Source organism: Aethalodelphis obliquidens, unplaced genomic scaffold (assembly GCF_003676395.1).
Source record: "Aethalodelphis obliquidens isolate GAN/ISIS:26980383/991018 unplaced genomic scaffold, ASM367639v1 scaffold8, whole genome shotgun sequence".
In the NCBI taxonomy this organism is placed as follows: domain Eukaryota; kingdom Metazoa; phylum Chordata; class Mammalia; order Artiodactyla; family Delphinidae; genus Aethalodelphis; species Aethalodelphis obliquidens.
The window spans coordinates 49,166,891-49,188,534 of NW_020837952.1; the positions used below are offsets into that span (position 1 = coordinate 49,166,891).

The 21,644-nt window shown below is 41.7% G+C and overlaps 1 protein-coding gene across 1 annotated transcript in view; it reads left to right on the forward strand.

Annotated features, from left to right (window-relative positions):
- Window positions 1-21,644, forward strand: part of RFX4 (regulatory factor X4) — a 164,964-nt gene that overhangs the window by 15,513 nt on the left and 127,807 nt on the right. The window contains exon 2 of the mRNA XM_027107437.1: window positions 10,870-10,956. Within this exon, the coding sequence (XP_026963238.1) occupies window positions 10,870-10,956 (87 nt within the window). The remainder of the gene's footprint in view (window positions 1-10,869; window positions 10,957-21,644) is intronic.

Sequence of the window (21,644 nt, forward strand, 5' to 3'; positions counted from 1 at the left end):
TGTTTTAATAATATTGTAATAATAGCAATAGAAACAAAGAAAAAGTCTGCCAACATTGGGTAAGGGTAGGTATGCCCCCCCCACCCCGAGAAGTGGAGGGGGAATGAAATTTTTACAACCTGGTTATGCAATTATGTACACTAACTCTGGTGTTCCCAGAGATATTTTCCGAGCAGAGATTTCCTTTCACATTGAATTTATATTCGACAGGAGATGGCACTGAACACCTTAGCTTTAATTTTCTCTAGTCTCTGGAGACTGTTGGTGAGTTCATGATCTGTGAAATACCAGCACTGGTGCACCTTCAGGGTTCCCTCGCTAATTCTTGCATATTGCAAACAATGACACCTTAATTAATCTCTTTGCCCACTTTAGAGCTTTCTATATCGAGTTTTCCTGAAGTAAGAAGGAGCAGTAACATTCCTGAGCACATATTGTGTGTTTGGTGTTATTTTAGACACAGCTTAGTGCTCACAATGAGACTTTAAGGCATGTGTAATTGTGGGTATTACAGTATAAGTTAATGGTTAGGTCAGAGTCAGATTCAAACCCTGGCTCAGCTGCTTACTGGCTGTGTGATCTTGGGCAAGTCATGGCTCCCATGATGATGTTGACGAGGATGATGGTACTTCATGGAGAGGCCACGTTCCAGGATATGTCATTAGTGGACTCACTTGCATCATGCAGTGATTGAGACCCCAGCTGATGAAGAAGAGACATGGGGGCACTGGTCACATGGATCGGCCAGAGGAGTGGATACAGTTAGCTAGAAGGAGGGCAGAGTTCTTATCTTTTCTCATCTCACTCATCTGTTCTGGTTCAAGCATCGAAGACTTAGACTCTTGCAGTGGCCTCCTACTAGGGGGACATTAAGTCCCAGTTTTGCCTGGGACAATCCTGGTTTACACATACGGTCCTGGCAAAATTATTACTAACACTGCTTTTCAGTCTCAGAAATGTCCAGGTTTAGATGATAAATGATATGGTCTCCTGCTTCCCTTTCCCTCCCCACTAAAATTGTGTTTAGTAGCCCCGGATGGAGCTGCCTACAGAGCTGATTTGTTTATGCCACACTCTACCCAAAAACTTTCAGAGGTTCTCAACCATCTACTGAATAGAATCCAGACTCCTTAACCCAGCCCTGAGTACGGAGGCAGGGCTTTTACGTGCACATGCCCCTTAGCATGTCACAGAGTGCTAGTTATACAGGATAGTCTCAGTAAACACATGTTGAATTAACACCTGAATGAATGTGTCCATTCACGCTCAGGCTGCCTGTCAATTTCTTGGGTGTGTCATTCTTCTGCCAGCTTCAGGGACTTTGCATATGCCATTCCTTCTGCCAGGAACACTCCTCCCTCTTTTCCCTGGGGTAGTAGCACATGTCTTCTTACTCTTTAGCTGTCAGTTTAATGCTGCCTCCTCTGAGAAGCTTCCTTGACTCTCACAGATTAGGTCAGACCTTTCTTTTTTTTTCTCTCCCCTGGCTTTCTTGGTAATTATGTCTCTATTTGTGTGATTATTGAACAGCTGACTTCTGCACTAAACTCTGACCTTCCATGAAGACAGAAACTGTCTTGTTCCCTGCTACGTCCCTACTGTGTAGCTCAGTGCCTGCAACACGCTACCACATAAATAGTTGATAAACGGACAGTGGGATGAATGAATGTAAGTCCCCTCACAGGCTGCCCTTTCTGAGCCAGTGCAGTTCATGTCACCTGGTTAAAGCCTTCCAATCGCGTCTTGGCACACTTGGAATAGACGTGAAGTTCTTACTCCAGCCAGCAAACTTCGGGCCCTTCCTAACTTTCTGACCTCAGTTCGCACTGCCCTCCCCCTTCCTTCCTCTCCTCCACCATACTGGTTTCCTGGCTCTTCCTCACACCCTCCAAGCCCACTCCCACCTTGGGCCTTTGCAGTTGCCTCAACATCACCTCCTCCGAGAGGCCCTCAGTGTCCCTGCCACCTAAAACAGCGCCCCAATCTCTATCCCATTCCAGGGCTTCGTTTCTTTGGAAACTCATCACGCTCTAAGTCATCTTTCTTATTTGTTTTTGTCTGTCTCCACCACAGAATATAAGCTCCCTGAGAGCAGGGACCTTGCCTGCCATGTTCATCACTAGATCCTCAGAGCCTGGCAAACAGTTGGCACTAAATCACGGTTTGGTGGGCGAGGGAAGGAATAAAAGCAGCGGCAGCGTAGGGCTGCCCCTTGGAGGCAGGGCAGGGACCCCTTCCTGGAACCCAGCAGCCCCTAGGGCGGGGCCTGTGGTGTCGCCATGGCAACCCACTGACCTGAGGTACCTCCTGGAGAGGCCACAGCTGCCCGCCTCCTGGGCCCACTTTCCACAGCATCCTGTGTGTCACCACCACGGGGAGTCCCGGGGAGAGAGGAGAAGCAGCATCCTGGTGCATGGGGGGACGGGAGCAGGCCCCAGTGGCGTGGTTCTCCTGATAATGACCAGGGCCTGGGGGAGGGGACACTGGGGTGTGCTCCGGCACCTCCGGAGGGACCTGGGGCCCCGTCCTCCCTTGGTAGCTGCGAGTGTGGCATGTCAGCTCTTTCATGTAGCATTTCTAAAGCTGCAGGTTCCTAAAATAGGCCTCAGCACAGCGCCCCAAAAGACTGTTGATGTAAAGAGGATGAATAGCGCCTTCTATTAAAACCCAGTGACACTTTGTAAGTCAGGCGGCATTTTCTTCAGGTATTGCGTAAGTCAGAACTCCCTGTTCTCATCCAGTTCCTCAGAAACAAAGCTCATCGTGTTACTCCCCCACTGCTTAAAAATCATGGCTGGCTCCCAGCTGCCTGCAGGCTTCTTGGCCTGGTGGGTGAGGCCTTTGCAATCTGCTCCTAATGGACTCTCCCACTTGTCTCCCACCACTCTTTGGGTCACGGGTCAGTGGGCTCTTCACCTTTCTCAGAACCCATTTTGTGCCTTTGTCTGCGACGGTGGCCCTCTTCCCCAGAATGCCCTTCTTTCCTCCGTGGTCTGGCAGATGCCGACTCCTTTAAGGACCAGCTGAAATGCCTCCCCCCCACCCTCTGTGAAGCAGCCAGGCCGAGCTGGAAGCACCTTACTGTAATCTAGACGTACTCCTGGTTACTTGCTGGCTTAGCAAGGCAGGGTGCCGTGGTGACAGCAAACGGCTTTGGGGTCAGACAGACCTGTGGTGGTGACATCACCTACCTTCTCTGAGACTTTCCTCTTCACAGATCAGAGTTGTTCAGGTCTCTGTTTCAGAGCTGCTGGAGGTGAGCAGAGGTGAAGCAGAGTGACCAGCATGGAGAGGACACTCAATAAATGCTAGATGTCACCATTGCCGTCTGTCCCCATCATGGCTGTGAGCACCTGCTGGAGAGAGACCATGCTTTCCTCATCTTCCCACAAAGCCAAGCATGCTAAGTGCCTCACCCGTATCATTTCAGTTAATCTTTGGAGAAACCTGGGAGGCAGGGCTTCAGGAAGGTTCCAGAACCATCTCAGTGTTACATAGCTAGTGAGTAGCAGGTCTGGGATTTGAAATCCAGTTGTCCTAACCCCAGGCCCCACATTCTTCCTGGCCTGTGTCTGTCTTCTCTTTCATCTTGTACTGTCTACCCCATGGCCACTCCACATCAGCCCCCGGGCCTTCTTCCAGTTCCTTAAATAGGTCACACATGACCCCACCTCAGAGCCTTTGCCTTTGTGGTCCCCGCTGTCAGAACTTTTGAAGGCCTTTTTTGCTCCCTCACCACCCTCGGTCTCTGCTCAAATGCTGTTTCTTCCCAGAGGCCTTCCTGGGTAGGATCCCCCGTCCACCATTCCCTGTTCCTTCATTCTGCTTCACTTCATCACAGCCATCACCGCCAGCTCTGTGCCCAACACTGCTCCAGGCTCTTGGGAACTAAGTGCTGAACAAGATACTCCAGATTGTTAGAACTTACAGTTTTAAGAGTGGGGGAAATCAATAATAAAAAAAGAATACATAAGCAACCAGGATACTTTCAGGTCCTGAGACCCTGGTCCATCAGAGATATCCTGCTGTACTGTATTGGCTTCCTGTTAAATAGCTTTTGTCCATCTCTTCTGTTAGAACTTTGCACTGAAGACACTTGATAACTATATATTTGCAAAATGAATGGATAGAGGGATGAGAGAGAACAACTAACCTGTGCCCAGTAGGATGCAGCAGGAAGAATAAGCATAGGCTTTGGAGACTGAAGATCTGGGTTTGAATTCTGACTTTAGCACCTTTGAACTGGGTGACCTTGGCCACACCACTGCCAACAAGCCACTGCCATGTTCAGTATCCTTATCTGTAAAGTGGTGTACATTTCTGTCTCATGAGGTAGACTGTGAAGCTCAGATCAGGTTCTCTGTGTCAGTGTGCTCTGTAAACTTCAAGGATTACCTGCCTTTTGACAACTAAGTTGTCTCCTCCTGCCAGGCCAATATATGTTCATGAAGCACTGCTCTGAGTCTTGGACTGCCTTGGATATGCCATGCCTCCGATACAGCTACTTCCTGGTTGTTTTTGCTGCTGGAAAGGGAACCAAGTCTCCTAGGAAACCCAACAACCATTTATGGCTCATTCTATGAACTTGAGAAAGTCACTTCAAATTGGGGTTTCCAAATCTCCGATACGAAGTGGGGAGGAGTGAAGATTTGCCTCTGAGGAATGTGGGTTAAACTCCTTATAAGATGAAAATCTATAAGGCATTATCTGCATCCTCCTTCCTGCCCATGATCCCAGATGAGTCAGATGAGGAATGCCTCGCAGCCCAGGAGCCTATGCTCACAGCCGTCAGTAAATCCTGTTGGGCACTTAGAGCAAGCTTGGCCCTTACTAAAAGGTCAGGTGGTTTTTATGGATCAAGAATGAGGCAGTTGGGGGGCTTCCCTGGTGGCGCAGTGGTTGGGAGTCCGCCTGCCGATGCAGGGGACACGGGTTCGTGCGCCGATCCGGGAAGATCCCACATGCCGCGGAGCGGCTGGGCCCGTGAGCCATGGCCGCTGAGCCTGCAGGTCCGGAGCCTGTGCTCCACAGTGGGAGAGGCCACAACAGTTAGAGGCCCGCGTACCGCAAAAAAAAAAAAAGAATGAGGCAGTTGGGAGCAGGAAGTTATCCAAGTGTGAACTGAGCTCTCTTTCTCCCGTGTTCCAGAGCACAGCGCCAATACTGCCACACAGATCACGGTATTAGAACTTTTGCTTCAAGCCTAAGTTTTCATATCAGTAAATAGAGATATTAAGACATACCACATTATATTGTTCTGAGGTTTAATTCAGACTGCATGTGTGAAAACTTGCGTGGTATCTGGCACACAGTAGGAACTTACTGTTGTTTTTTGAAGAAAGTAATACATTCAACAAACATGTCTTTACTGCACAATATCTGTGGGGCTAGGCACAGTGCCAGACACTGGGGACAGATGAACAAAGATGACAGGGTGCCTGCACTCATGAGCTGACGGAGTAGCACCTGCCTTGCTTTCTTGACGGCAACTAGAGGGCAGAAACCAGTCTTACTCATGTTTGTATCAGACTCACTTTACTACAGCTTCTTGTATCTAGACAGTACAAAATAAATTTTTGTTCAATTTTCCTTTATTTGGAAAATTGCCTTCGATGTGCTGTCCTTTTTCATGCCTTATGTGGTAAAAAAGAAAATGATTAGGAAATTCTGTAGATACGTGAATGTACCTCCTTATGTGCTGTGCATTCTTTGATATCACGTGTGTCAATAAAGTAACGTCCATTGAGGCCAGACTATAGGAGAAACTTCATACCAGGCACTAGTGGAGAGTCAAAAGAAATAGAATAAAATGGACAGCATTCTTAAGATGTTTATGTTCTGAACTGAAGAGCCTGTTATGTATAACGAAGGCTTGCAAAGAAATATGTAAGTGAATTTAGCAAAAATTGTAATATGTAAGTTGAGTTTTAGCAAAAGTTGTAATGCAAGGCAGACTGTGATCAGTGCTGCAGTATTGGCACCATGTTTTGGAGATCATATGCGACACAGGACAAGGAGAGCTCAGGGTGCACTTGGAGACAGCGTTGTGGTTATGACCCGAGATTGAATGCTTGTCCTAACCCTACCTCTTACTAGCTGGGTGATTTTGGACAAGTCACCTAATCTTTCTGAGCCTCAGTTTTCTCATCTCTAAAATGTGCATATTAATAGAACCTACCTTATAGGGCTGTTATGAGGATTAAGTATGATGGTGTATGGAATGCATCTGCATAATGCTTATAAGGGCTCAGTATATGGTGGCCTTTATTAAGTCACTTAATGTATGTAATAAGTAAGATAGATGAACACAGTGCTTTATTAAAAATTCAGTATACCTGTCATTCTGGTTGAGTAATTCTTGATCTTTGCAAGACAAAAATCCATTATTAGTAGTTTTAAAGTATATAAAGTTTACTTCAGGTGACCTAAATAGAGGCCTTCCAATCCTGTGGAGCAACCTAACTTATGGGACACGAGTTTCAGATGCCACTGTTGAGGGTCCCCCTAGGGAAGAAGACAAACGTCAAAGGGCTCCAAGGCCCATGGCCTGTAGAGATATTTCAGAGTGTTGCATCCATGCAGTCTGGAATGCAAGACCTTTGAATGCACTGGAAACCCCCATGTCCAGAGCAATAGATGTGATGGTTCTGCTGTATTTGGCACTGCTCAGACCCCATCTGAACCCTCAGAGCTCATCCTGGGTGCCACATGTTCAAACAGACATAGAAGACAGCCAGAAATAGATGAACAGGATGGCAAAGAAGTGGGAACAATTTCTCCCAAGAAAGAGCTGAAACAAGTGGAGTACTTTGACTAGAAAAATGGAGACAGGGACTTCCCTGGCAGTCCAGTGGTTGGGACTTCGCCATCCGGTGCAGGGGGTGTGGGTTCGATCCCTGGTCGGGGAGCTAGGATCCCACATGCCTCGGGGCCAAGGGACCAAAACATAGAGCAGAAGCAGTGTTGTGACAAATTCAGTAAAGACTTTAAAAATGGTCCACATCAAGGGCTTCCCTGGTGGCACAGTGGTTAAGAATCCGCCTGGTAGTTCAGGGGACACGGGTTTGAGCCCTGGTCCAGGAAGATCCCACATGCCACGGAGCAGCTAAGCCTGTGAGCCACAACTACTGAACCTGCGCTCTAGAGCCCGTGAGCCACACCTACTGAGCCCTTGTGCCACAACTACTGAAGCCCGTGCGCCTAGAGCCCGTGCTCCGCCACAAGAGAAGCCACCGCCTGCGCACCGCAACAAAGAGTAGCTCCCGCTCGCCACAACTAGAGAGAAGCCTGTGCACAGCAACAAAGACCCAACGCAGCCAAAAATAAATAAATTAAAAATAAATAAATAAGTAAAAAGGAAAAAGAAAGAAAAATGGAGACATGGTGGCTCCTCCCTATATCTGCCGTCTGCAACAGAGACCAAACTTACTCTGTGTTGCTCCTGGGAGCAGAGCTGGGTAGCAGAGTGGCTACGGGCATAAGCCAGGAGTCAGAGAGCCCTATGTGGGGGCAGTGGGTGGGGGAAGGGAGTACTTGGTGAGATTTCTTCTCTCTACCCTCTTTCCCTTCTGTAACCTTGCTTTCACCTTTCTCCAGGGTCGAGGCTGGGCAGTGGGGGGAGAGGTGCAGCCATCAGCAAAATTCTTTGACTTGAACTCTCGTGGGTGGGTGTTGCCTCTCTTGGCCCACATGGTGCTCAAAGCCAGCTCTTCTCTGGAATGTTGCCATGAGTTCTTCAGAGCGTGTGCCCCACCAATCACTGGGAACTCTCACCTGCAACAGTAGGCCCTTCCAGGACTCCAGCGATGGCAGGCCTGATCTTGGCACTGGCAGATGGGTGAGAGGGAGAGTGTTGCCTTAGTTCCCTGTTTCTGATGAAAGAGGGTGGTGGTGTACGTGTGAATGTTGTGTGCCTACATGCACGTGAGAGTGCAAAGGTGTGCACACCTAGCTGGGAAGACCAGGGACTGGCCCAGAACAATAGACATTGCTTTTGGTGGTGTGCTTTGGTGGAGGGAGGGACCGCAGATTTCAGGGGACGCCATCCAAAATCAGCCATGGCTGTTGCCAGGGAAAATGTGCCAGGACTTGAAAGGGTTAGAAGATCTGAGTAGAGACATTCTAGAGAGTTCTGAAAAGAATCCCGGAGATTTGTATCCAGATGTGGTTTTGCATAAGATGTGATGAGAAACACCCATCCTGTGCCATCACAGCTTTGAAAACATTACAGGCCATTTGTTTCTATGTTGTGCATTTGAAATCTGGAAGGGGGTAGCGTTTTAATGTTTTGAATCTCTCTGCAGCTCAGTGTTTCCTTAGAAATACCAGATTTCCATATACTCTTTAACAATCTGGCTCCTGTTCCTCCCCTGATATTTCTCTCCTACTTATTTACAATTTTGGAAGCAGCTTTTAAAAGAGCAGTTTGTTGGGACATAAAATACAAACCAAAACCCTAACATTTCTCCTTGCTGTTGACGTTTGCTTTCCCCTCACTACACAGCTTACTCGCCAGCGTTAGCATGGCTTCCTTTTACAATATGTTACTAAGAGCCAAGGAAAAGTAATGATCTTTTCCTTGGCTCTTTGAATTACGAGGCGTCACATTACTCAATTAAGCTTCAGTTGCTCTCTAGGGAAACTGGAGATGAAAATCCTTACTTCAGAGAACTGTCCAAATTCAATGAGATAACATATGTAAAGGGCCTGGCGTGTTAAAATAGGGGTTCAATAAATGCTAGCTCCCATATTATAAAGAAGGCAGGGGGAGACAGCACTGTTCAAAGCACACATCCATAGGTATAGTCAGTTCTGCTATAATACCACATATGCATTCCCCCAAATCACCATCATTCTACAAAATTGCACAATAAAAAGTACAGAGATCACTGGAATAATAAGCTAGGGGCACAACACTCAAAAACTTTGTCAGTGACGCATGGGAAAAAAGATAGGAACCTAATAGAAAGGATAGCACAGTTTTACACATGTTAAATGGTTAAGAGGCGCATAAATACAATAAATATGACACTTCACCTTGGACTTGAAGTTGCTTTTGAAGCGCTACGAATCCTTAATAGTTTTTTTTATAATACGTTTTTTAAAATTTATTTAATTTATTTATTTTTGGCTGTGTTGGGTCTTTGTTGCTGCACGCGGGCTTTCTCTAGTTGCAGCGAGCGGGAGCTACACTTCGTTGCAGTGCACGGGCTTCTCACTGTGGTGGCTTCTCTTGTTGCGGAGCATGGGCTCTAGGTGCGTGGGCTTCAGTAGTTGTGGCTCGTGGGCTCCAGAGCTCAGGCTCAGTAGTTGTGGCTTGTGGGCTCTAGAGCGCAGGCTCAGTAGTTGTGGTGCACGGGCTTAGTTGCTCCGCAGCACGTGGGATCTTCCCGGACCAAGGCTCGAACCCGTGTCCCCTGCATTAGCAGGCGGATTCTTAACCATTCTGCCACTAGGGAAGCCCTGAAGTTTGCTTTTGGAAGTGGACTTCAGAAGGGCTGCAGCTTGTGTGTTATTGTGAAATGTTAGAACGTGGGTTATCTGGGCAGGTGTGGCTCACAACCCACACTGTAAACTCAAGTAGCTGGTAGATGTTTGAGGTGTGAACACGTGTGCATTTTTGCATATTCCTACAGGGCTCAGTTCAGCTATGTGCAGTTTTCTGCATTCGTTTGATGTTTTTTAAGGAAGAAATCAAGCATAAGCAAACAGAAAGTTTGTGCTAGGCACAAATTGTTCCCTAATGTATCACTTGCATTGAACGCATTGGTGTTTTCAAAACAAGCATTATAGCAGAAATGATGTACTTAGCTGATGCTGTGGAATAAATGAATGAATAGTGGGTGGTCTAGATCAGTGATCCCCAGCCTTTTCGGCACCAGGACCGGTTTCGTGGAAGACAGTTTTTCCACTGATGGGGGTGGCGGGGGGGTGAGGGCTGGTTTCGGGATGATTCAAGCGCATTACATTTACTGTGCACTTTATTTCTATTATTATTACATTGTAATATATAATGAAATAATTATACAACTCACCATAATGCTGACAGGAGGCAGAGCTCAGGCCGTAATGTGAGTGACGGGGAGCAGCTGTAAATACAGATGAAGCGTCGCTCGCTTGCCCGCCTCTCACCTCCTGCTGTGCAGCCCGGTTCCTAACAGGCCATGGACCGGTACTGGTCCTTCGGCCCAGGGGTTGGGGACCCCTGGTCTAGATGATAGAATAAGCATTATGCTACATTGTGGAAAGTACATTTGTAGCCTTTGGAACTGGATTTTAAAAAATCCATGGTCTTCTGGATTTCAAAAGTAATGGATGACTATTACCGAGCTTTTGATGCCTCCTCCTGCAGTGACCTTCAGTCTATGCTTGGAAGAGCCCCTTCAGGGGTCGCTGGCAAAGGGTGGGAAGCTGCAAGGTTCCCTGCCCTCCGCTTCTTCAACCAGGGCCCTCAGGGTTGTATCTGCTTTTCTTTTTTGTTTTCTTTTGAAGAAAGGGTTCTGCTGCTAGTTTACAAGTCTCCAAACCACCACTAGTGATTCAGTTGACCAAATTTTGTTTTACAAACTAGTTCTCAGGAATGTATCTTCTTTTGAAAAAACATAATCCTCAGTTGGTACTATGAATACTCCAGAATTAGTAGAATTTGACCAAGAAATACTCAAGTGGGGCTTCAAATTACCATTTTGCCTCCAAACTACTCAGCCAAGTCTCATCAGCAATGGTGCACGCGGGGCTTCCTGTCAAATCCAACGCCAGTCTGGGCAGATCTCAGATGAAAGTTGATGGGCATTTAAATCTAGCGCATTGATGATGTTCTCTTCTCTTCACAGACACCAACAACATGATTTTCTTTCTTTTCATTTTTAGAGAGCTGGATTGAAAGATGTCTCAATGAAAGTGAAAACAAACGTTATTCTAGCCACACATCTCTGGGGAATGTTTCTAATGATGAAAGTAAGTGCTTGAAACTCATTCTTCCATGGTGTCCTGGATGCGGACTGTGTCCTGATGAGGAATGGTGCTTCTAGAATGCTAGACTGGGGCAAGTTACCTGAAACAAGAGGCTCTCCAGCCATTTATGAAATACCCCAGGCCCTCCCTGTAATATCCTGCAGTAAGGAGTGCAATGCAGTCAGGTGAACGTGGAAACTGAGGCCACGGCAAAAACTTGCCGTTTACACATTTTTATTGTCTGAGTCCCTAAAGACCCCATCTCAGTGATGCTCCAGTGGGAAAATGTGGACCTTGAATGGGAAAGGCCATTCCACGTAGATGTGGGTTTAAAGCGTGTCATGGGACTGTTATTTTAGAGTCACAAATGTCCTTGGTGTTTGAAAGTAACAATTTCTCCTGGATCTTGATCTAGAGAATTGGTATTAATGGAAAGATACAAACTGCTCTGTTTACACCTTTCCCTGTGTTATGTCAGACTGGGGCTGTGGGTGCCTTATATTAAGAGCAGAAGACTACTTGGGACTTGTAATTGCTCCTAAAGCACTGCAAAAAGGGGGCAGCTTATTATAAAAGTCATTTCCAGCAGGGACAGAGTGTTTCTCTTGGTTGGTAAAGGGCATCTCCTTAGTTCAATTTTCTCGAAGATTCAGGGAATCTTCGTGGAAGATTTAGCCATACTGTTGTATGTCACAGTAGTTTTTCTTTTTCATTGCTGTATAGTACTCCACGGTATGCATATATCACAGTATACATATCAGTATAAACGTTGATGGATATTTAAATTGTTTCGAGTTTTTGACTCTTTCTTAAGCATCTCTGAACATTCTTTTTTAAGTGTATTTTATTGTGGTGGAATATACCTAACATAAAATGTATCATTTTAACCATGTTAAGTATATAGTTCAGTGGCATTCAGTACATTCCCCTTGTTTTGCAACCATCACCACCATCCACCTCCAGAACATTTTACATCTCCCAAACTAAAATTCTGTACCCATTAAACAATAACTCTCCATTCCCCTTTCCCCCTAGTCCCTAGCAACTACTCTTCTACTTTCTGCCTCTATGAATTTGACTACTGTAAGAATCTCATATAAGTGGAATCACATAGTATTTGTCCTTTTGTGACTGGCTAATTTTATTTAGCTTAATGTCTTCAGGGTTCATCCATGTTGTAGCATGTATCAGAATTTCCTTCCTTTTTAAGGTTGAATGACACACGCTTGTATGTATATACCACATTTTGTTTATCTGTTCATCCACTGATGGACATTTGGGCTGTTTCTACCTTTTGGCTATTGTGAATAATGCTGCTATAAACATGGGTATACAAATATCTGGTCGATTTCTGCTTTCAGTTCTTTTGGATATATAACCAGACGTGGAATTGCTGGATCATGTGGTAATTCTATGTTTAATATTTTGAGGAACTGCCATATTTTCATGGTGGCTGCACCATTTTACATTCTCACCAGCAATGTGCTAGAGTTCCAGTTTCTCGACATCCTTGCCAATACTTGTTATTTTCTGTTTTTCTGGGTTTTTTTTTGTAATAGTCATTCCAGTGTATAAAGTAGTATCTAATTGTGGTTTTGATTTGTATTTCCCTAATGATTAGTGATGTTGAGCATCTTTTCATGTGCTTATTGACCATTTGTATATACACTTTGGAGAAATGCCTATTCAAGTCTTTTGACCATTTGTTAATCAGATTGTTTATTTTTGTTGTTGTTGAATTGTAGGTATTTCCCTAATGATTAGTGATGTTGAACATCTTTTCATGTGCTTATTGATTATTTGTATATATTCTTTTTAGAAATGTCTATTCAAGTCTTTTGACTGCTTTTAAATCAGATTGTTTACTTTTTTCTTGGTAAATTGTAGTTCTTTATATATTTTGCATATTAACCCCTTATCAGATATATGTTGTGCACATATTTTTTTCTCATTCTGTGGGTTGCCTTTTACTCTGTTGATTGTGTTCTTTGATGCACAGAAGTTTTCAATTTTGATGTAGTCTAATTTATTTATTTTTTCTTTTGTTGCCTGTGCTTTGGTGTCATATCCAAGAAATCATTGACAAATCCAATGTCATGAAGGTTTTCCTCTATGTTTTTTTTCAAAAGTTTTATAGTTTTAGCTGTTATGTTTAGTTCTTTGATCCATTTTGAGTTAATTTTTATACATGGTGTAAGGTAAGGATTCACATTCATTCTTTTGTTTCTGGATATCCATTTTTCCCAACACCATTTGTTGAAAAGACTGTGCTTTCCCCATTGAATGTTGACACCCTTGTCAAAAGTCATTTGACCGTGTATGTATCTGGAATCTCTATTCTGTTCATTGGTCTATATGTCTGTCTCTATGCCAGTACCACACTGTTTTAATTACTGTAGCTTTGTACTGAGTTTTGAAATCAGGAAATGTGAGATCTTTAATGTTGTTCTTTTTCAAGATTGTTTTGGCTATTTGGAGTCCCTTGAGATTCCATATGAATTTTAGGATGGATTTTTCTATTTCTGCAAAAAAGTGTTGTTAGGATTTTTATAGGGATTGCATCGAATCTATAGATCTCTTTGGATAGTATTGACATCTTAACAATATTAAGTCTTCCAGTCCGTAAACACAGGATGTCTTCACATTTACTGATGTTTTCTTTAATTCTTTCAGCAATGTTTTATAGTTTCAGTGTACAAGCCTTTTGCTTCCTTGGTTAAGTTCATTTCTAAGTATTTTATTCCTTTTGGTGCTATTGTAAATAGAATTGTTTTCTTTCTTTTTTTAAATATTTATTTATTTGGCTGTGTCGGGTCTTTGTTGTGGCACGCAGGCTCTTCGTTGCCGTGTGCAGGCTTCTCTCTACTTGTGGAGTGTGGGTTTTCTCTTCTCTAGTTGTGGCATGGGCTCCAGAGCATGTAGGCTCTGTAGTTTGTGGCACATGGGCTCTCTAGTTGAGGCGCGCGAGCTCAATAGTTGTGGCACTCGGGCTTTGTTGCCCCCCGGCATGTGAGATCTTAGTTCCCCGACCAGAGATCGAACCCGTGTCCCCTGCATTGGAAGGCGGATTCTTTACCACTGGACCACGAGGGAAGTCCTTAGAGTTGTTTTCTTAATTTCCTTTTTGGATTGTTCATTGGTAGTGCAGAAAAATGCAGCAGACTTTGTATGTTGATTCTGTATCTTGCAACTTTGCTCAATTCATTATTAGTTCTAGCAGTGTGTGTGTGTGTTTGTGTGTGTGTTTGTGTGTGTGTGTTCTTCTTCTGGCAGTATGTTGAATAGAAGTGGCCAAAGTGTTCCTCATCTTAGAGGAAAAGCTTGTAGTCTTTCCACCGAGTATGACGTTTGCTGTAGGTTTTTCATATAGGCTTTACTCTGGTAAAATAGTTTTCTTCTCTTCCTATGTTGTTGAGTATTTTTATCATGAAAAGATTTTGAATTTTTTCAAATGCTATTTCTGCATCAATTGAGATGATCATGTGGTTGTTCTGTTAATGTGGTTTATTATATGGATTGCTTTTTGTATGTTGAGCTATCCTAGCATTCAAGTAATAATCCCACTTGGTCATAGTGTATAATCCTTTTAATACACTGTTGAATTATGTTAACTCGCATTTTCTTGGGGATTTTTGCATCACTGTACATAAAGGATATTGATCTGTAGTTTTCTTGTAGTGTCTTCGTCTGGCTTTGGTATCAGGGTAATGCTGGGCTTGTAGAATGAGTTTGGAAGTGTTCACTCCTCTTCCATCTTTTGAGTTTGAGGAGGATTGGTGCTCTGAATATTCTTGTGGACATCTTCTTTTGTGAACTACCTGTTCAGGATTTTACTTGTCAGGTTTTGTTGTTGTTGTTTTTTGATTGTGCTATTTGTCTTTCCCTTAATGATTTGTAAGAGTTGTTTTCATATTTTGAATAGGAGATATTTGTTAGATAAAAGTATTGAAGTTTGTGGTCTGCCTTTTCATTCTTTTAGTGGTATCTTTTGATGAACAGAAGTTCTTACTTCTAATAAAACCCAGTTATCAATGTTTTTCTTTTATAGTTAGTGCTTTTGTGTCATATTCAGAAAATTTTGCCTACCTAAGGTCGTGAAGGTTTTCTTCATTTTATTATCTAGAATTTTTATTATTTTACTTTTTACTTTTCTATCAACAGACATCTGGAATTTTTGTAAATGGTGTGAGGGAGGAGTCAAAATTCTTTTTTTATTTTTAATTTTGACTGATAGAGCACCATTTTTTCTGAAAAGAATGCCCTTTACCCACTGGTCATAAATCAGGAGATCATATACATGTGGATCTATGTCTTGATCTTTATTCTGAATCATTGGTCTGATTGTTTTAGAGCCAGTACAATAATCTTTATTACTGTACCTTTTATGGTACATTGTAATACATGGTGGCATAAGACCTCTTTTTCAAGATGGTTTTGGTTAAGTTCTTAATATTTCTATATAGATTTTAGAATCAGCTTATCTATTTTCACATGCACAAAAAAAATCTGCTAGAATTTTGATTGGGATTACATTGTATCCACAGTTAATTTCAGAAGAATAACATCTTGCCGACATCAAATTTCTAATCTGTGTATGTGGTTTAAACCTCCATGTATTAGATGGCCTTTAGTTTCTCTCAACAGTATTTTGCAGATTTCAGTGTAGAGATTTTTCACATCTTTCATTAGATTTATTCCTAGGTAATTGATATTTTTCAGTACTATTGTAAGTAGTATTATTTTTAAATGCTTTCTAATTGTCAGTTGCTAGTATATGAAAATGCAATTTACTTTTTAGATAATGACTGTAACCAGGCACTTTGCTAAATTTGCCTATTATTTATGAGTTTACTATGAACATAATCATGTCACCGGATAATGATAGCTTTGCATTTTCTTTTATAGTCTTTATATTTTTATTTCTTTTCTGTGCCTTGGTGCATCTGCTGGGACCTCTACTGCAACGCTGAGTTGAAGTGGTGATAGCAGACATTCTTGCCTTGTTCCTTACCTAGGGGAAAACATTTAATGTTTCACCACTAAGCATGATGGTTGTTATGAACTTCTTGTAGGTATCATTATTGAATCCCTGGTTTGCTGAGAGACTTTTCTTAAATGGGTGTTGAACTTTATCAAATGGTTTACTGAGCTGAACATATGAGCTGATCATATGTTTTTCTCCTTTATTCTGTTAATGTTGTGAATTACATTGATTAAATTTTTGAAGTTAAACCAATCTTGCATTCCTAGAAGACACTGCACTTGGTCAAAAGTTTGATTTTTTGTATTTTTCTAGGTTAGATTGACAACTATTTTGTTAAGAATTTTGACATCTCTGTTTATTAGATTTATTGACCAATGATTTTCCTTTTATCCTCGTCAGGTTTTGGCATCAAGATTATACAGTCCTTATAAAAACGTGGAAACTTTCTTTTTTTTCTGTTCTTTTGAAAAGTTTGTGTAAGATTGGCTTCATTTATTTCTTAAATATTAGGAAAAACTTAACACTGAAGTCATCTGGGTTTGGAGTTTTCCTTGAGGGAAAGTTTTTAATGATGGATTCAGTTTTTAAAATAGCAATAGAATTATTCATATTTTTCTATTTCTTGTTTTGTTACTTTAAGCAAATTGTTATTTTTAAGGAATTCATTTCATCTAAATTTTCAAATTTATTTACATGATATTGTTTAAACATTCCTTTTATTACTTTTTGTCGTGCTTTTAGCATCTACAATAATGTCCTTTCATTTCTGATATGTTTTCTCCATTTTTCTTGATCAGTTTTGCCAGAGTTTATCAATTGTATTAGTCTTTTCAGGTATCCAACTTTTGGCTTTTTTTTTTTCCTCAATTTACATCTTTTAAAAATTTCATTTACTTTTGCTCTTTTCTCTAGTTTTTCCTTCCTTATGCTTTCTTTGAGTTTAATTTTTTTTCTTTTTCTATTGTGAGATAGACACCTAGATCATTGATTTTCAACCTTTTCTAAGATAGGCATTTAAAGTTATAAAATTTCCTCTAAGCACTACTTAACTGTTTCACATAATTCTTCTGGTGTCATACTTCCATTACCATACAAACTTATTTTCTAATTCCTATTGTGATTTCTTATTTTACCTATGATTCATTTAGAAATCTATTGCTTAATTTCTAAAAAGTTGGGGATTTCCTAGTTGCCTTTCCGTTACTGATTTATATTATAATCCACTGTGGTCAGAGAACATATTCTGTATGACTTCAATATTTAAAATTAGTGAGACTTGTTTTTTTGTCCAAACATATGGTCTATTGGGCAAATGCTCATGTATGCTTGTAAAGAATGTGTATTCTGCTGTTTTTGGATGGAATGTTCTGTAACTATCAATTAGGTCAGGTTGGTTAATCATGTTATTCAGATGTGCCATATCCTTATGGATTTTGTTGTTGTCTATAAGGTACTGAAAGAGGTGTTATATTGTGGTTATCTATCTCTTCAGTTTTGTTAATTGCTGCTTTATGTGTTTTGAAGTGTTAATTTCTTAGAAATTTAGTATTGTTGTATCCTCTTGTTGAAATGATCCTTTTTATCATTATTAGATGTCCCTCCTTATTTCTAGTAATACTTTTTGCCTTCAAGTCTATTTTGTCTGATGTTAATATAACTACACCAGCTTTCTTTCTTTTTTTTTTCTTTTGCGGTACGTGGGCCTCTCACTGTTGTGGCCTCTCCCGCTGTGGAGCACAGGCTCCGGACGCGCAGGCTCAGCGGCCATGGCTCACGGTCCCAGCCGCTCCACGGCATGTGGGATCTTCCCGGACCGGGGCACGAACCCGTGTCCCTTGCATCGGCAGGCGGACTCTCAACCACTGCACCACCAGGGAAGCCCTAGCTTTCTTTTTTATTGGGGTTGTTACGGTGTATCTTTGTCTTTTAATTTTCAACCTTTCTGAATTCAATATTAAGATTTTTATATAGTTTTTAAAAGCTAGTCAAATAATCTTTACCTTTAATTGGAATATTTAGATCATTTAAATTTAATATAGTTACTTACATTGTTGGGCTTAAAGCAACAAACTTGGTACTGTATTTAGTTTTTATTTCTCCCATCTGACTTTATTTCCTTATTCCTCCCTTGTTCCTTTTTTGGGAAGGATTAATGCAATTAAATATTTTTAATGTTTTTCTCTGCTAGCTTTCCAATTAGATATTCTTTTAGAGTGTTTTCAGGGATTACACTATGTACCCTTCCTTTCACGTCTGCCTCACGTTAATCCTTCCCCCACTTCAAATACAGTGCACGAACGCTCTCATAGTTTAACCTCATTTACCGCCTTCCCACCCTCTGTGCTATTGCTTTAATGTATTTTACATCTACGTATGTTATAAGCCCTATAAGACATTATTATTATTATTGTTTTAAATATTAGTCATTCACATATTTTAATATGTGAATATATGTATTCACATATTTGCCCTTTCCAGGGCTCATCATTCTTGTCAGCAAGTCCATGCTTCCATCTGGGATCATTATTTCTTTAACCCAAAGAAACTCCTTTACTATTTCTGGTAGTGCAGTATAGAGTAGTGTAGATCATGAAAAACAGTATTATTTCACCTACATTTTTGAAGGACGTTTTTGCTGGATATAGAATTCTAGTCTGGTAAGATTTTTTTCCTTTCAACCCTTTAAAATTTTTATTGCATTGTCTTCTGGCTTCTAGAAGTTAGTTATCAGACTTATTTTTTTATTTTTATTTTTTATTTTTGTGGTACGCGGGCCTCTCACTGTTGTGGCCTCTCCCGCTGCAGAGCACAGGCTCCGGATGCGCAGGCTCAGTGGCCATGGCTCACGGGCCCAGCCGCTCTGTGGCATGTGGGATCCTCCCGGACCGGGGCACGAACCCGCGTCCCCTGCATCGGCAGGCGGACTCTCAACCACTGCGCCACCAGGGAAGCCCCATCAGACTTATTTTTACTCCTTTGAATACAATGTCTTTTTGTCTCAGGCAAAAGATTTTTTTCTTTCTCTTTAGTTTACAGCAGTTTGACTGTGATGTACATAAATATGGTTTTCTTATATTTTTCCTTCTTGGGGTTCACTGAGCTGCTAGCATCTGTGGGTTGTCATTCATGAAATTTGTAAAATTGTTCACCATTGTCTCTTCAGATATCTTTTCTGCCCCATTCTCCCTTATCTCCTGAATTCCAGTTACATGAATACTAGACCTTTGACTGTACCCCATATGTTTCTTAACACTCTGCTCTGGTTTGTCCATTTTTCTCTCTTCATTCTTCAGTTTGGTGTTTCCTGTTGACATCATTTTCAGTTGTCAATTCCCATTTTCTGTCATGTCTAGAGTCTGCTATTAAGCCCATCCAAGTTACCTTTTTTTTATATAGTTTTGTGGTCTATTTTCATTTATTTATTCATTCATTCATTCATTCATTTATCTATTTATTTGGCTGCACTGGGTCTTAGTTGCGGCACGCGGGGTCTTCGTTGTAACATAAGGGATCTTTCTTTAGTTGCAGCATGCAGGATCTTTTAGTTGCAGCATGAGGGATCTTTAGTTGTGGCATGTGAACTCTTAATTGTGGCACATGGTATCTAGTTCCCTGACCACAGATCAATCCCGGGCCCCCTGCATTAGGAGCTTGGAGTCCTAGCCACTGGACCACCAGGGAAGTCCCCTACCCAAGTTATCTTAATTTCAGATATTGTATTCTTTCTTTTATGGTAGATGCTCAGTTGATTCTTTTTTTTTTTTTTTCCAAATCTCAGTTGATATTCTACATTTTTCGTCTGTTTTGTCCATCACTTCATCTAATTTGACTGTCCTTTCCTCTATCTCCTTAATCTTATTAACCATAGTTATTTTAAAGTCCCTGTCTGATAACTCTAATATCTCAATCATCTCTGGGTCTATTTCTATTACCTGTTTTTTCCTTGGATTTCAGTGTTTTGGTCTTGTTTTTCAATGTACCTTATAGTTTTTGATTCAGTGCTCGACATTATGAATGCAAAGTTGGAGAGGTTTTGGGTGAATGATGTTAATAACATCCTCCACAGAGTGTTAAATTTTGTTCTAGCAGGCAGATAGAGAACCAGCAAGTCTCCTTGATCCTGTCAAGCCTTGGTTAAGTCCAGTCTATTTCAATTTTGTCCATACTACCAGAGTGTGGTCTTTACTCCTACGTCATAGCTTTTCAGGGTCCACAACTGAAAGCCCTGGGTATTTACCAAGTTCCTTCTACCTTGACCCAGCTTGAACTCCAACTTCTGACACCCTAGCTAATCAATGACCAGTTCTTTAGCCTCTAAGCTGATGTTTTCTCTTTGGTTTTTTTGGTTTCTCACTCTCTGCATGTGCAGCATAGGAATGGGCTAAAGACTTGAGGGGAGTTTGAATGCAGGCATGTCTGTCTTCTTCTCTTCTCTCTGGAATGTTGCTCCTTATATCTTAGCCACTCTGTCATCTACAAACTCTGACTTCAGTCTCATCAGCCCAATAGACTACACTCTTTGCTTAGGTTCCAGTGTAGCAATTTAGAAATATCCTCAGGAACAAATCTAGGGTTGATGTGGAGCTCATGTTGGTGCCAGTGCTAGATCTAAAACGTGGGCCACCTGACTTCTATCAGTCCATGTTTTGTTTTTGCTTTCAAAACGCAAAAATACTACATTAAAGAAATATACCCCCTGGCTATATGAGTCATGCATGTATATATTTGAAAAATATAGGGGAAAAGATATGAGGAAGAAAAATAATTGCCTCTATCCTGCTATCCAGAGGTAACCACTCTTGATGTTTTTGTATTTCTTTCTGGCTGTTCTTCTAAGCATATATTGTTAAACAAAGTTGTATATATGTATATATTTATATTTAATATGTATATATGGCTATCATCTGTTAAGCAATGAGAAGTGCTTTAATTCCAATATCTCTCATTCAATTATCACAGTGGTCCTAGGAGGTAACTTATTCTTACGAGCTTCATTTTATACATAGGAAAACTGAGGCTCAAAGGTGTTACGTAATTTGCCCAAAGTTACATGGCTGGTAAGTGGTAGAGCTAGGATTTCAGCCCAGGTCTGTATGTCTGCCTTTGAACATTAGGCAGTTAGTCTTTGCACTGTTCTGCCTCTCAGAAGGTAATGCTTCAAAGACTTTTGAGGATTTCATACCTTGTCCATAGGGATACCAAGGCCAGAGCTAGGAAGGCCCACCACTCCCTCTCAGTGGCTTATTGGTATGTTAATACTTATCTGTGCCTTGTCATCTTTCACCTCGACTGAAAGCCCCATGAGGGCGGGAATGTTGTGTGGTTCACTGTTGTAACCCCAGGTCTTGGCACATAGTGGGGGCCTTAGAATATGGCTGAAGTTTCAAAAATTAATTTTTCTCTTAATTTTAGTACTTTAAGAGTGTTTTGGATTGTAAAAGAGAGTAACCTGACAGTGGTTTAAACTGTGTAAATATTTACTATCTTACTTAACCAAAAGACGAGAGGTAGAAAGTTCCTAGGTTTATTCAAGAGCTCAACATCATCCGGGACCCAGGCTCTGTATGTATTTCTGCTAAGTCTTCCAAAGTTGTTGGCGTTTTGTCCTCATGTTGGCTTGTGACCTCATGGTCACAAGATTGCTGCTTCAGGTCCAGGATTCAGGTCCACATTTAAAACAGCTGGATGGGGCCAGAGAAGGCACCAG